The 16,785-nt window shown below is 43.1% G+C and overlaps 1 protein-coding gene across 1 annotated transcript in view; it reads right to left on the bottom strand.

Annotated features, from left to right (window-relative positions):
- CFAP91 (cilia and flagella associated protein 91) overlaps positions 1-16,785 on the bottom strand; it is a 449,409-nt gene that overhangs the window by 247,093 nt on the left and 185,531 nt on the right. The window contains exon 7 of the mRNA XM_078656654.1: positions 13,695-13,872. Within this exon, the coding sequence (XP_078512780.1) occupies positions 13,695-13,872 (178 nt within the window). The remainder of the gene's footprint in view (positions 1-13,694; positions 13,873-16,785) is intronic.

Below are 16,785 nucleotides of genomic sequence, written 5' to 3' on the forward strand. Positions count from 1 at the left end.
CTGTGACCAAATGGCCAGCTGTCAGCCAATGGTCCACAAGGGGGGCGCCTGCCACTTTGCATCTTAATCTACTGCAATGAGATGAAATTCTAGCCTTGATTTTCTGTTGCGTCTGACCTACATACAATTGACCACATGGGCAACGAATGATGTATATCACTCCAGTGGAATTACAATTGGTATAGTGTTTGAGAGTGTATGTGCGCCCACGATGATCAAATGTTTTAGTCTGGATTGTGGTATCGCATGCAGTACAACCACCACATCTGTAGTGGCCAATTACAGGGGGCAAATTCCAGAGGGATGTTAAAGTAGGTTGGCTCTCACCTTCAAGGAAAGAGTGGACAACCATGTCCCTAATATTTTTAGCTCTCTTAAAGGAATGAAGAGGCAACTCTGTTTGGTTGATGACATCAGCCACTAATGGCCAGTTGTGATTGATGATCTTCTTGATTTCATTGCTGCGAGTGGAAAAGGTCGTAACACAAATCACGCGATCAGTTGTGGCCCGTGAGGCATCATTTGGATTAAGTAGAGAATCACGGGGGTTATACCAAGCCCGTTTTCTGGCTCTCTTAACCAACCTGATGGGGTAGCCCCGTGATATCAGGCGGTCACTCAAGACCTCTGACTCCGTAAAATAATCGGCTCTTGTGGAACAGTTCCTCCTAATCCTAAAAAATTGGCCAACTGGCAGGTTATCCTTTAGGCCTCTAGGGTGGTGACTCTGGTATTGTAAAAGTGAGTTCCGCTCAGTGGGCTTCCTAAACAAAGTAGTGTACAAATGGTCTGAATCTACGCAGATCGAAATGTCTAGGAAGGGTATACATAACCCCCGTGATTCTCTACTTAATCCAAATGATGCCTCACGGGCCACAACTGATCGCGTGATTTGTGTTACGACCTTTTCCACTCGCAGCAATGAAATCAAGAAGATCATCAATCACAACTGGCCATTAGTGGCTGATGTCATCAACCAAACAGAGTTGCCTCTTCATTCCTTTAAGAGAGCTAAAAATATTAGGGACATGGTTGTCCACTCTTTCCTTGAAGGTGAGAGCCAACCTACTTTAACATCCCTCTGGAATTTGCCCCCTGTAATTGGCCACTACAGATGTGGTGGTTGTACTGCATGCGATACCACAATCCAGACTAAAACATTTGATCATCGTGGGCGCACATACACTCTCAAACACTATACCAATTGTAATTCCACTGGAGTGATATACATCATTCGTTGCCCATGTGGTCAATTGTATGTAGGTCAGACGCAACAGAAAATCAAGGCTAGAATTTCATCTCATTGCAGTAGATTAAGATGCAAAGTGGCAGGCGCCCCCCTTGTGGACCATTGGCTGACAGCTGGCCATTTGGTCACAGACTTGCGGTGGTTTGCCGTTGAAAAGGTGACTCTAGGTAGACGAGGAGGCAACCTCCGGTCTATCCTTAACACACGGGAGTCCAAATGGATGTCACTTCTGGACTCCATTAAACACGGATTGAATGAACAGGATAGTAGTCTATCACAATTGGCAGCGTTAGGGTGACACACCTAACATGGCTCTCATTGATCCGTTATGGCAACTGTGACCTTTAAGTTAATTTCTGTAATTTTCAGAGAAGTGGTTTAATGGGTCTTCATCCTCCTGCTTGATAGATGCACCCATTGATTCACGTTTACTTAATTACTGTGCTGTTGTTCCATCTGTATTTTGGTAATCTGTAATTTGGAATTTATGTCTCTGGAATTTTGGTCGAATGGGCCTGCAATCACCTATGTGCTAGATTTCTCATTTTTCAAAGATTTCCTTCAACATATAGTCTGAAATCTATTTAAGAAGTGGTCTACTTCCTCCTGTGCGAGAGAAGCACCACTTGCAACATTTGGCAATCTGTGTTCTTAGGAATGATTAATTTGCCTCACACACGTGACTTGCATTAGTTACGCGACCCCCAGCCGATCTATTTATTAGAACTGCTTGGTGACTTTGGTGTATTATTAGTATTTTTATCCAATGGTACTGCAAAATAATTTTTTTGTCATATCACCGCCATTAATCAGCCCTTCCCGTTTGCAACCTTGAGTATCTCTTCCATTTCAATGGAACCAATACCAATCGGCCCCGCCCACTAACTCCGCATTGTGGTCTGGCGGAGTTGCTGTCCGGATCCCTGCAGACGCTGTGCGGTGCGGATCCTTGTAGCCTGCATACCGGTCGAGTTGATGTAAGTAAACATCTGACGGGTGGCTTTGCCGTCTCTCTCTCTCTCTCTTTTTAGTTAAAGAGATAACCGTTTTTTCCGCTATTTAGGAAAAAGGTGAAAACGAACCCTGCGAAGTATTTTCGCCTTTCTGTTGAGCCTTGCAGTTATTATCGGCTCTTTCCCCAGACGGATTTCCGGCTTGCCACAAAAGTATTTCTGTAAGTAAGAGCCCTTGCACGTCATTGCACAGTGTGGTTGACGGGTTGCAAATACAGACTCTAGTCCTTTTTAATTTTACCACAGCGAGTTGTGTCCCTGAAAATACACGCCAATCCGCTCTTCTGTCAACAATTTCTCGGCTCTCCACACTACCCCGGTGAGGGAGACCTTTGATGTATCCAAGATAAGTTTGTCCCCCATTAGTTTTCTCGTAAGTCCATTAACACTCACTCAACTTTTTTAATCTTTGTGGCTAACATTGTTCAGTAATGTGAGTTTATTCACTTACTCTTTCCAGCTCGCCCGAGTGGCCATATTTTAATATATGTGCTAAACACGCTGTTCCCTGGTGTACCATATTCGCCAGAGTACCGAGGTAAATTAACCATCATTTATCATAATTATAAGAGCGGGAACAAGGCATGTTGTTCTGCTCTTGTGGACACTCCAAGTACTTTGAGGGAGCTTTCGTTTCACCATCACAGTACTGTGACTTATGTTAATGTACAGTTTTAACTGTAGCCTTTCTCCTCTGTAGTGGAGCTTTCCACCGTTATTGACCGACCGCGACTTACCAGCGTGGCGCCAATCCAGTGTACAGAGCCCCTACAGGCCGTACCCCATGGTAATTTATTTTTGTTGTATGTGTTTCGAATCAATTATTAGGTTTAGACTTTGAGATTAATTCCCGTCTTTACCATGTACTAAAGTCGCAATATCTTTTCCCACAGTTGGCCCCCCCTCCCGCCCCTCCCCGTGTGACGTCCTGATGAAGACCCCGTGAAAGGACTACATTCAGCCTGTTAATAGGGGTCGAAACGTCGACTGTTTTATGTTGATATACCGGACACTATCCTTATTAATTTGATTCATCATACGTGCCGGATATATTTTGGACTATTTGTTATTTGTTCGTATTTGGCCGTATTTCGGCCTTCATATTGTATTTTTTGTATAGTGTCATTTAACCTTGTAATAATCAGGTCACTTATACTGTGTTTATTATCTGTATTACCTTCCTCCCTAGCATTCCTTTCCTTTCCTTCCCTCCCCCCCTTTGGGGCTTTGACAATACTGAATTTTTGTATTATCACTGATATTTTTGTCGCTTGTTTTTTGGTAATAAAACTTTATTACCAATTGAAATGTCATTGTTTATTGTTTGATTAATTAGTAATCATGTTCTAGTGTGGCCCACTGGCATACACTCTCTTTACGGGGACCCCCCCTCTTATATATTAAATGTCTATTGACACGAGTCCTGATAAAGACATTCGTTAGGTTATTTCCTTTGGGTCGAAATGTTAACATCAACATAGTTTTGGGCTGTATCACGATGTAATTAACATTTACAGAGGATATATTTAATTTAGGCATACTTTCATGTAACTCAACAACCTAAACATTTGTTTGATTGTTTTTCTCCCCATTTTTTGTGATGATTGTATCTACTAAGGTCAAAAATGACTATAAAAACATTTATAGCTCATCCGATTTACCCGAACATTGTGTTATGAATTTCCTGTCTTGTTTTTGTTTTGCATTCCATATTTTTGGGCATTTTATTAACTGCTGTTGGGTGTTTGTTCTTAACAAAACAGAAGGACCCAAAAATGTCATTTTGTGGCACATGATTTGGTTAAGCATGGCCACAGATCTTAATAGGGACGTGATTGAACGTTTGCCTGAGACTACAGCGTGTTTCAAGTATCCCATGGTTTAACTATGTCAAGCATTTCGTGGCCAACTTTGGACATCATGAATACTTCCACAACCCTGTTAGCATCTCTACCATCCAAAGGCAAGAACTAAAGACCATCTGCATGAACTTTTTAAAGAATTTGATATTCTCTCTTAATAATGACAAACAGACTGTTAGAGAGAAACAATTGCTATTGATACAACCAGGGATACAACCATACCTTTTAAATACAAAGGGAAGTTGTGACAGGATGTTATTAACACGCTTACGCTTAGGTAATTTTCATAACACTATTACATTTCCAAACATGAACGATTGGTTACGCCCCCTAGACCCTTGCCCATGTAACAATAAATCCTCACAGACCACGATTCACATTATGTTTTTCTGCACTTTTTATACATTGTTAAAGAAAAGATGGATTTTGCCAATTTTAAAAGAGCTAGGGCTGAGACAATGCCGTCCCAAATTTATTAAATTACAACTTTTAGAAAATGAAATTTTGAACGATTGTATAGCTAAATATATGAAAGGGGTTGTTAGATTTAGAAAAACAATATTATATCTCATCCCCACATTGCGAGCAACTGGACAATGATGTACCATGCTGAAGTCTTTTTAGTAATGTATTTTATTTGTTTTTAAAATATTTTGTAGAATTGATGTATGTTTTTCTTGTATCATGCTTTTATGATTTAATATTTGAATCGAATAAAGGGAATTTTGATTCGATTTGACTAAAGAAACTTTCACAGTCATAAACGATATGCAAGGGGAAATAGGAGAGATGGTTGGCCGTTAAGACAGGGAAACCAAAACTGTTGGGTCCAAATCAGAAGCATGTATATTGTGATGGAAGTAAGCCACACTTTGTATTGCTAAAGGCATAATTGAGCTCTACGACACAGTAAGATGTTTATGGTTCATATCAGACACACAGTTGAATATTGGAATGTTGCTGCAAGTGAAATACTACTGTCGTATTACAAAAGCATGTTAATAATACTGTCTACAGTGTACTGAAATATTGTAACTGTATAATTTCGAAAAAATTAATAAAAACACATGTAAACGAAAAAATCAGACACACAGTTGAATTGAGAAGGACATGTGATGAACCATCTGAAAAGAGGGAGTGAACATTACATAAAACAAGCATTTGCAATGCAATAGGTCTCGCATTAGTAAAGTTTGAGCTATTGGTATTGTAAATGACACATTTTTTATTTATGTGTTGGTTTTGAAAATAGCAAAATTAATAGCTTTGTCATGTACAATGCCAATAGTTATAACTTTCGCAAATGTGACACCTATAGCATTTGTAATGCAATATGTGTTGTATTTACGTGACTTAGATGTAATGATATTACAAATAACAATGGCTTTTATTTTATTTTATTCTTAAATAAAAGTTATTGTAATATATAATGGCAATAGCTTAAACTTTTGTAAATAACTTTTGTGAAGATTATGTTCAGTGTATTTTATTGTGACGAAAATCCAAGAACAGAAGTGAAATATTAACATCTTTTTGTGACATTTGTAATAAAGCTTGAAACATTGAGAGAACATATTTGAACTAGTTGTTGTTGAATGGTTGCACAGATTGATGCTGCGGTGGCGCTGAGTGATGTTGTGGTGGCAACGAGTGATGCTGAGGTAACGCATAGTGATGTTGTGGTGCCCCTGAGTGATGCTGTGGTGGTGCTGAGTGATTCTGTGGTGATGCGATAGATAGAGTGAGGGCGATAGATAGATATACAGATAAATAGAGTGAGGGCGATCGATAGATAGAGTGATGGCGATAGATAGAGTGAGTGCGATAGATAGACAGATAGAGTGAGTGAGGGCGATAGAGTGAGGGCGATAGATAGAGTGAGGGCGATAGATAGATAGATAAATAGAGTGAGGGCGATAGATAGATATAGTGAGGCGATAGATAGATAGCTAGTGAGATAGAGTAAGAGCGATAGATAGAGTGAGGGCAATAGATAGCTAGAGTGAGGGCGATAGATAGATAGAGAGATAGAGTGAGGGCAATAGATAGATAGAGAGATAGAGTAAGGGCGATAGATAGATAGTGAGGGCTATAGATACATAGATAGAGAGTGAGGGCGATAGATAGATAGAGTGAGGGTGATAGATAAATAGATAGATAGAGTGAGGGTGATAGATAAATAGATAGATAGAGTGAGGGCGATAGATAGATAGATAGATAGATAGCGATAGATAAATCGATAGATAGATAGAGCGAGGGCGATAGATAGAGTGAGGGCGATAGATAGACAGATAGAGTGAGAACGATAGATAGAGTTAGGGTGATAGATAGATAGATAGATGGATAGATAGATAGATAGAGTGAGGGTGATAGCTAGCTAGATAGAGTGAGGGCGATAGATAGATAGATAGATAGATAGATAGATAGATAGATAGATAGATAGATAGATAGATAGATAGATAGATAGATAGAGGGCGATAGACAGATAGATAGATAGATAGAGGGTGATAGACAGATAGATAGATAGATAGAGTGAGTGCAATAGTTAGATAGAGTGAGGGCGATAGACAGATAGAGTGAGGGCGGTAGATAGAGAGATAGATAGATAGATAGATAGATAGATAGATAGATAGATAGATAGATAGATAGATAGATAGATAGATAGATAGATAGACAGACAGACAGATAGATAGATAGATAGATAGATAGATAGATAGATAGATAGATAGATAGACAGATAGAAAGATAAAATGAGGGAGATAGATAGATAGACAGATAGATAGACAGATAGAGTGAGGACGATAGATAGGGTGAGGGCGATAGATAGATAGGTAGATGGATAGATAAGATAGAGTGAGGGCGATAGATAGAGTGAGGGCGATAGATAGATAGATAGATAGATAGATAGATAGATAGATAGATAGATAGATAGATAGATAGATAGATGTGTGTGTGGTTGTGGTTGTGTGTGGTTGTGTGTGTGGTTGTGTGTGTGGTGTGTTTGGGGTTGTGTGTGTGTAGTGTTTGGGATTGTGTGTGTGGTTGTGGGGTTTTGTGTGTGGTTGTGGGGTTGTGTGTGTGGTTGTGTGGTTGAGTGTGGTTGTGTGCTTGCTTGTGTGTGTGCTTGTGGTTGTGTGTGTGTGGTTTGTGTGTGTGTGGTTGTATGTGTGGGGGGTGTGTGTGTGTGTGGTGTTGTGTGTGTGGGGGTGTGTGTGTGGGGCGTTGTGTGTGTGGGGGGTTGTGTGTGGGGTTGTGTGTGGGGTTGTGTGTGTGTGTGTGTGTAGAGTTGTGTGGGGTTGTGTGTGTGTCTGGGGTTGTGTGTGTGGGGGGTTTGTGTGTGGGGTTGTGTTTGGGGGGTTTGTGTGTGTGGGGGTGTTGTGTGTGTGGGGGGGTTGTGTATGGGGTTGTGTGTGGGGGGTTGTGTGTGGGGTTGTGTCTGTGTGTGTGGTTGTGTGTGTGTGGGGTTGTGCATGTGGGGGTTTGTGTGTTTGGTGGGGTTGTGTGTGTGGGGGTGTGTGTGGGGGGGGTTGTGTGTGGAGTTGTGTGTGTGTGGCGTTGTGTGTGGGGGGGGGTTGTGTGTGTGAGTGGAGTTGTGTGGGATTGTGTGTGTCTGGGGTTGTGTGTGTGTGGGGGGTTGTGTGTGGGGGGGTTGTGTGTATGGGGACGTTGTGTGTGGGTGTGTGTGTGTGCATGCGGGTTTGTGTGTGGGGGGGTTGTGTGTGTGGGGTTGTGTGTTTGTGGTTGTGTGTGTTTGGTTATGTGTGTGTGTGGCAGAGTTAATTACACTCTTTCACACGCTCAAATTCCTCAATTGATAGTTCTGTAGAAAGATGAAAATACATTCTTAGAAAAAGCCACATTATCCGGAGTAACCTATGAGCAAATCTCGTTTCCAAATACACAAATAAAAAGCAAATCGAGAGTGAAACTATTTAAAGTCGTACAAACAGTTCTGTGACAATTAAGGGAACAAGGGGCAAGGATGTGAGCATTGGTTAAAGGCCAGATCTACCGAATTTGGAACTGGGAGACCCTGTTCGAGTTTCGGCGTCGGCTCATCATCATCTGATTGTGGGCAAATCACTAAACTGCCCGAGCCTCAAACAAAAGGATGTGTCCTTGTGTCATGTAACTGGTGCTTGTGTGAAGCGCTCGAATACCTTCGGGTCGAATTTGCTTTACATAAAACTGCAAAAAAACAGGCCAAACTATTTCTTTGTTTAAATCCCAAAACGAGGGGAGAGAGAGCATGTGTATTTGTGTGTGTGTGAGATTAGTTGGTGGAAAAATACACTAAGCCAGAATGTTCTACATTCCTTGCGATGTTTCATGGAACATTGCCAAAAGATGATGTCACTTCCTTGAAAGTTACAGCAGTTTCATTGCTATCATTCTATTTGTCCTGCCTCATACATTTCTAGGCCCGCTTCTGAGATTGCCCTTTAAGGGCTGTGGCATGGGTGACCAGCCTGCCGTTTCTGCTAGTGCCGGGCCTCACATTGCATCACATATTCGGCCAAAACCGCAGTGTAATTAAATGAAGCATGTTCTACTCATGGAGTTCGCACAGATCACTGCAAGGCCTTCTCTGGTATGTGATGCCGGATCAGCGCGGGAGATGTGTGCCATAGCTTCCAATGAGTTTCACAATTCACTGTAAACACATGTTAACGAAATGTGAGCATACTTCGCAATGAGGGCACTGGTGTACCTTTGCAGTGACGATGGCCACATCTGCTCTGCACTACGCTGTGGCCATATCTCAAAATAAAGGATGCTCACATTTCCAGACTTGGAGCCTGATGTACCAAACATGTTTCCCCAAAATACAGGCTTCGCGGGAGCTGTGCATCTATAATAGGCCTGCGTGGCTGCAGGCAGAATACAATTAGCCGTGCACTGTGCAGTTGAAATCCCGGGGGCGGGGGCACTCTAATTACCGGGCCCGTGTGCACGGGCACCAGAGCTGCTAACGAACCCTACGAGGGGCTCCAGTTCCGAGGCGCTAATGAGGCCACTGTGTGCAGAGAGTGGCACTCCAGGACGGCCACTGTGCAGACATCCTCGGGGGCGCACAGTGCGACACACGGCGGGAAAAATGGTTTGGGGCAAGGACCAGGCGCTATAGGGCTTCAAAAGCAAACAGAATATGGATAATTGTGACAAAGAGTGACGTAGTGCTACTTGGGTAAAAGCGTCAGGGGGTCCAAAGGGTACACGGACCAGAAGAATAAGGCACATAAGTAGAAAAAAAAAAACATGAGCCAGGGAGCATAGCAGAGGGGAACAGAGAATGGCGGTCATGGAGCATGGAGAGTAGGCGCTATAAAGACCAGGAAGTAAAGTGGGGTCCACAGGTGCGAAGCAGCATAGGAACAATCGGAGCAGAGGGTGGGGCAGGGGAGCCAGTCCGCATAGGCAGAAGGAAACAAAAGGACAAAGAGGAAAGGCGACCTGAGATCATGGGACCCAAGCAGCGGGGGGACGAAGGACGGCGACTGCTTTAAGGTGTAGGGCACAATTACAAATAGGCAGATGCTTCCGGAAGCATAGGATTAATGGACACAAGCGCACAGAGGGAAAGGCATCGGGGACAAGGAAACACAGGAGGCACCGTGACATGCTGGCTGGAATAACAACAAGCAAAACAAGTTAAACAGGTTTTAAAAGGAGACACGGCCTCCGGCCGTGAAACTGAAAGTACGGCCGGGCGGCCGTGAATAATTAGGTGGTGACAAATGCGCTGGGAGGGCTGCCTTTGATGTGGTAATGCGAGGCAGGCAGGCAGGCGGCTGGTGGCATTGTGCACGCGCTTTTTAGGGCTTGCGCTTGCGCAATGACCTAAAAAGCACATGCACTCAAAGGAATCGCCAGTGGAATCGCCAGTGGTGGATAAACACTGGATAAGCCCCTATAGAGCTTCCAGCTGTGCACATGTGCACAGCAGGCGAGCCCTAAAAATTGGCTAAACTATGCCCATTATTGAAGGAAAGACCGACAACAACTATAGCAAGAGCCTAAATCAATAATTGATTAGATTTTAGTTAAATAATATTTTCAGGATGCACTGAAGAACAATTTGGATAGTTTGGAATGGATCCAAAATCACACAATGTGGGTGGCGGTCAGTGTGCGCTACAAGGAACACAGTTTCCCAATCCCAAGAAGATGCACTGTTAGCCAATCGTATAAAGGATGATGTAAGAAAACTGAGGTACTTCTACATCTTCGAGGATGCCGTTGGAGTTGGAATGTAGTCAAGAGGAACCTTTGCCAAGGAAGAAACAACTGAAGAGACTGATGGAAAGAACTGACCGATGCTGTGTGTTCTGGGGCTGGCCTGCAGTTTGCTGTTTTAACCAAGGAAAGGCTAAAGGGACTTTGCTGTGTGCTGTGTCCCCCTGCTTGAAAGGACTTTGCTGTGCTGTGTCCTGAAGTAACTTATCTCCAAGAGCCCGAGGTGAGCGGGCTCCCTGTTGCGGAAACTCAGGAACACAAAAGTTTCCAGGAGAGTCTCAGCGACGCTGTGTGCGTGTGCTTTTGCAGCTTGAGACCCTTGTAAGCAGTGCCCTGTGATCGTGGGGACCTGGAGTCCAAGCGAGGATCAGCGACGCTATGTGCCTGTGCTTTATGCAGCCTGAACCCTTTGTGAGGATTGTCCAGTTATCGTGTGCACCGGAATCCAAGTGAGTTTCAGCATGTGCGTGTGCTTGGTGCATCCTGAGACCTTCGTGAGGATTGCCTTGTTAACGTGCACCCCCGGTGGCATCCAAGTGAGTCTCAGCGACGCTGTGTGCGTGTGCTTGGCAGCCTGAGATCTTCGTGAGGATTGCCTGGTTATCATGCACCCGGAGTTAAAGTGAGTCTCAGCGACGCTGTGTGCGTGTTCTTCGTGCAGCGTGAAACCTTCGTGAGGAGTGCCTGGTGATCGTTCACCCGAAGCTCAAGGGAGTCTCAGCGACGCTGTGTGCGTGTGCCCTGTGGCAGCCTGAGATCTTTGGAGCAGTAGCAGCCCGGACCGGCAGCCCCGGAGGAGCTGAGCCGCGGCCCGTGCCCGCCGTTGCCAATTCACAAACATTGCATTGGAGGCCCAAGTCGCTGGAAGAGGAGAGGAGAGAGAGGTCGCACCCCCCAGGTAACTATGTTGACACCTGGGGCTGGGAGCAGGCTCAGAGGGAGACGCTCTCAGCCTCTCTCTCATTCTAGCAGCGTGAGCCTCTGCTTTGGCTCGTATCGCGGCCCGTACTGGCCAAGGGAGTGGCAGTACCGGGGCCGGAGTGCGGAGCTGCACTTTTTATTATACCATACCCGTGTTAGGGGCAACTGTTGACAGAGATTAACTGCGAGTCAGCACGAGTGGCGAAGAGACCACCTAAGGCACCGTGATCGGTGCTGGAGTGTATTACGCTTTACTTTATTTCTGCATAACGGAGTACCTGATTGTCGTATTACACATTGAATCATTTCTGCATAACAAATTACCTGATTAGTGTATTACGCATTGCATTATTCCTGCATAACAAAATACCTGGTTAGTGTATTACGCATGGCATTATTTCTGCATAACAAACGACCTGATTGTCGTATGACGCATTGCATTGTTTCTGCATAACAAACTACCTGATTAGCGTATTACGCATTGCATTATTACTGCATAACGAATTACCTGGTTAGTGTATTAAGCATTGCATTATGTCTTCATAACGAAGTACCTAGTTGTTGTGTTACGGATTGCATTATTTCTACATTGCAAAGTGCCTGATTGTTGCATTACGCATTGCACTATTTTTACATTGCCCAGTGCTTGGTTGTTGCGTTACGCATTGCATTATTTTTCCATTGCAAAGTGCCTGATTCTAGCATTAAGAACTGCATAACATTGTATTAGGACTACAGTGGAATATTTAGAAGTGCTCATTAATATCACTATAACTTACAAGGGCTGGCTGGCCTAACAACCAGCCAGGAGGAATATTACACATACTCATGTGTTGTTTATATCGTGTGGTCTTATCGTATATCTTTTTATATAAAATGTATACTCATTTTTATAAAACTCGTGTGGAATCCATTTGTGGTGTCATCTTTGGGTTGCTGCAGCGTGGTTGCAAATACTTTACACATTTGCCTTGAAGATAAGTCTGGCTGCTCGTGCCAAAGTACCAAGGGGGTGAGCAGGGGCTATCTCAGCAGGTGACCTTCCTTTCCCTGACGTGGAAACGCGGGTCCCTATTTGGCCTAAGGTACCTACCTCAGCCAACCAGGGATCCCAGGTCTAACATGGACATTAGTAAGAAGATTCCATAAAAAAATTGTCCTCTATTATGCTGCCAATGTTCATATTATTTACATGTATTGCCTTCATGTTGTTCAGTGGCGTAACAAAAAATTATGCACCGCAGCAGACTGTGAAAATGGTACTCCAAGTCTCAAATATCTTGCAAATATTCATAGGGTTTGGGCTGAATGGGGCCCCCTGAAGAGATGGGGGGCCCTGAAGGGTTGAGGTCCACCCGGAGCCACAGACGCAGCAGGGAAAGTTACACCCATGATTCTGCTCACCATAATGCTTATATTTGCAATTATGATTTTTCATATATTCAGCACTAAAACCAGGCTATGACATATTAATAAAGTCATTTAAAATTATGGGGTGCATTACTTGTATGTGCATACTTCAGGAAAGGTCTTCTAGTAACTCTAGTAACTCACTCAAATAAAATGTATTCCTGACTGTCTCTGCCAGGGCGCCATTGTTGCCCAAAAGGCACTGTCTCCAGGTAAGTTGAGGAACATGTGTGGGTCACAGCAAAGTTGGTAATTTGATTCAAACCAGTGCTTGCTAAGGGCCAAGGAGAATATAGTAGGCTGTATTTACATGGGGACTAGTAAATGCATATCAAATAAAAGAGTCTGACAAATTCCAATATATAGGACCAGTTCTTACTTCCAACATGATTTTAACACTCTTCTGCTTGTTTTCTCTTTAAATTTTGTATGCTAGTGTTCTGAAGGGGGCAAGGTGGTGCCCAGAGCTATAAGAAATCTTTAAATAATTTGTGGTTCTTTAAAGATGCCTAAAACACTCTGCTTTCACTGAACACATCTGCACTGTTGGCATGACCTGTTCAATACTTGATTGTCCACAAAGTGGTTTGGTTTGATGACTCTACAGATGAATTTTAAATATGTTGTGCCAATGGATAGAGGCCATGTTATGTATCTCTAGGTGCTTCTATCACATAGATACAGGTATCGGCACACTGCTGCATAGGCCTAGCCAGTGATATAATCCCCTAATAAAAATATAATTCCCTAATAAACGTCTTGGGACAGATTTGTTTTTGCAGGTTGAAAATATATATATTTTGCACCTAATGGTATGTATTCTTTATTTAAGGTTGGAATAACCACAACATTCACTCATCCCAATCTAATAGCAACAATTATAGGTATGCCGTAAACAAGTTATCATACATTAGTGCCACTGTCACAAATAAAGAGGCTGTGCTGAAACCAGATCTGAGGCATGAACAGTCAGACAGTCATAGGTGAGCATGTTGCACTTACTTTCCTATTTCCTGTTCCCGGAATGCCCACTCTTTCCTCTCTTGCTCATCCATCATTTTCCTTCTCTTCTCCAGTTGTGACATATCCTGAAGAGAAGGCAGCGTTGCTTCCCATGCACGCTTCTCCCGTGCCCGCTCAATCATCTCCACCTCCGCCAGTCCAGCGGGAAGCCCTCGGCCTTTAATGATCAAAAAATACTTGTGATTCAGAAAAAGTCTGCTATAAACCTATAACGCTCTTTTAAGCATTTGTCTTAATTCGTGTGAAGGGAAACCTCTCTCCCCACCCTTTATCCTCAGAAAGATGCAGCATTCAGAGGTTACTTGGGGATAAATCCAGCAAGGAATTTGGCACCACTATTTACAAGATCCAGTCTTTGCAACCCAGTAGGCTGAACTGCCCATTTCTCAGCATTTAAGAAACCTATTTTTCTTTTGAAAGACCTACCCTCACATGTTGAGTGTGGTGTGGGAGTAGACATCAACTAGAAACAGTGGAGTTACAGCAAGAAGGACTACTGCTCAAGGCTAACACACTCTAAATGGACTTCCTTTCCAGTTATAGCTTATATTGTGCTACACCTCTTTAGCCATTTATATCACAGACAGATGGTAAATGTGTTACCTTCTGTGCACCACTGGTCCTAAATAGAACATCTTTAGTAAGAAATCCAGACATACTCCTTAGCAAAAAGGTGGTGGAATGCAAAATGACTCATGCTAATGGATCACAAGGATTTCCCCTTTAATAAAGATTACGGGGGTCGTTTCCAGTTTATCTTTCCCTCTGAATCGATTCTGCTTTGGATTGGACAAGAAGTAAGGCAATCTTGACACTTAACGTGTGCCCTGAAAATTCCTTATCTGTGTGAAGCATATTACAAATGTTCCACAGGTGACACACGTAACCAATGTTCCACTCATGAACGGAGATTTTCCTTGTGTGGACATTTGAAAATATTTTCTGTGTGGGCCAGTCATGGTTTCTCTGACATTCATAGGCAGAGGTGTTTTACCGGCTGGAATTACGATGAAGGGGCTTTCCTGAGTTAGCGACCACTCAAACACCATTCCCACCATTGAGCAGACTGAAAACTGCTGCTCTCTAAATAGACAGGACATCAAACAATCTTCTTCTGATCTCCCCATACCGCCCACCTCTAAATGAGGGCCTAAGCATGATAGTATACAAGGGTGGTGAATCACAATCTCAGCAATCGCTCTCATAGCATCAGAGATATCCCTAAAAACCTTTCTAGTGAAAAGCTCATGTTTTAAAATCCCTAACTGAAAAAGAAAAGAGCAAATTGTTAAAAACATAGAAAAAAAGATTGAGTTCCAAACTGTGCCTTAGACCTTTTCCAACTCTGCAGTGTTGCACTAGAGCATGCACACTCATGTTTACCAACAGGAAACTCATGCTCTGAAAAATGTCCTGGAACGAATGGAGAACCAGTGTTACAGGTAATTAGCTTGCACTCACTCCAATGGAGGAAGACTATAAATCCTTTAATGGAGATTACCTGATACTGAAATGCTGACTGGCAAAATATTGTGACAGCTGGAGTTTGCCTTAGTTGTAAGTTAAAACCCATAAGTTTGGACTTGGACTAATCCAGTCTAGACAAATGTTAGCCTGGATAATGGTTTTCTTTTAATCAAAGGAAGGAGTTGGACTACTTCTCTGACATCAGCCAATCGGTAGTATTTCTTATAATCGCCATTTGGTTTGAGTGGAGAAAGAAAGACTGTTGTCTAAGTTGGTACCACATTTTCTCTACTGTGCAGTAGTAGATTTGTACCCTTCCTTGTGACTGGGCCACTTGAAAGGAGAAGTTGGGTTCACTTGAATGCCAATTGTTAAGATTTCTGATTCTTTCTTGGGAAAGCTTAATTCTATATGTGCAGCGCTTCATACTTGTTTGGTGCTTAAGCGAGTCCATTAATAAGCAGAAACGCTATTTTAAAACGCGATTTTACATTATTTTCGATTTTTTACTAAAGTGTCTAATATAGTTTAATTGAATCCGTACCTTACCAGGACCATTGCCCACACACTAGCACTGCAATTGTGCCCTCACCGCTCTTTTAGCGGGTCAAGTTGATCGGTGGATCCTCGGGTAGCCGCCATCTTGGGTGAAGTTGGGGAGGTCTGCCTGTAACATCACGCTGAGCACTCTAGTGCTCAGACGGCCAGGTCAGGTGAGCCCTATTTAAGACGAGCACTTTCACGAGCTCAGTCTTGGGAAAGCTTAATTCTATATGTACAGCGCTTCATACTTGTTTGGTGCTTAAGCGAGTCCATTAATAAGCAGAAACGCTATTTTAAAACGTGATTTGACATTATTTTCGTTTTTTTACTAAAGTGTCTAATATAGTTTAATTGAATCCGTACCTTACCAGGACCATTGCCCACACACTAGCATTGCAATTGTGCCCTCACTGCTCTTTTAGCGGGTCAAGTTGATGGGTGGATCCTCGGGTAGCCGCCATCTTGGGTGAAGTTGGGGAGGTCTGCCTGTAACATCACGCTGAGCACTCTAGTGCTCAGACGGCCAGGTTAGGTGAGCCCTATTTAAGACGAGCACTTTCACGAGCTCAGTCTTGGGAAAGCTTAATTCTATATGTGCAGCGCTTCATACTTGTTTGGTGCTTAAGCGAGTCCATTAATAAGCAGAAATGCTATTTTAAAACGCGATTTTACATTATTTTCGTTTTTTTACTAAAGTGTCTCATATAGTTTAATTCAATCCGTACCTTACCAGGACCATTGCCCACACACTAGCATTGCAATTGTGCCCTCACCGCTCTTTTAGCGGGTCAAGTTGATCGGTGGATCCTCGGGTAGCCGCCATCTTGGGTGAAGTTGGGGAGGTCTGCCTGTAACATCACGCTGAGCGCTCTAGTGCTCAAACGGCCAGGTCAGGTGAGCCCTATTTAAGACGAGCACTTTCACGAGCTCAGTCTTGGGAAAGCTTAATTCTATATGTGCAGCGCTTCATACTTGTTTGGTGCTTAAGCGAGTCCATTAATAAGCAGAAACGCTATTTTAAAACGCGATTTTACATTATTTTCGTTTTTTTACTAAAGTG

This window comes from Lissotriton helveticus, chromosome 8 (assembly GCF_964261635.1).
Source record: "Lissotriton helveticus chromosome 8, aLisHel1.1, whole genome shotgun sequence".
Classification (NCBI taxonomy): Eukaryota; Metazoa; Chordata; class Amphibia; order Caudata; family Salamandridae; genus Lissotriton; species Lissotriton helveticus.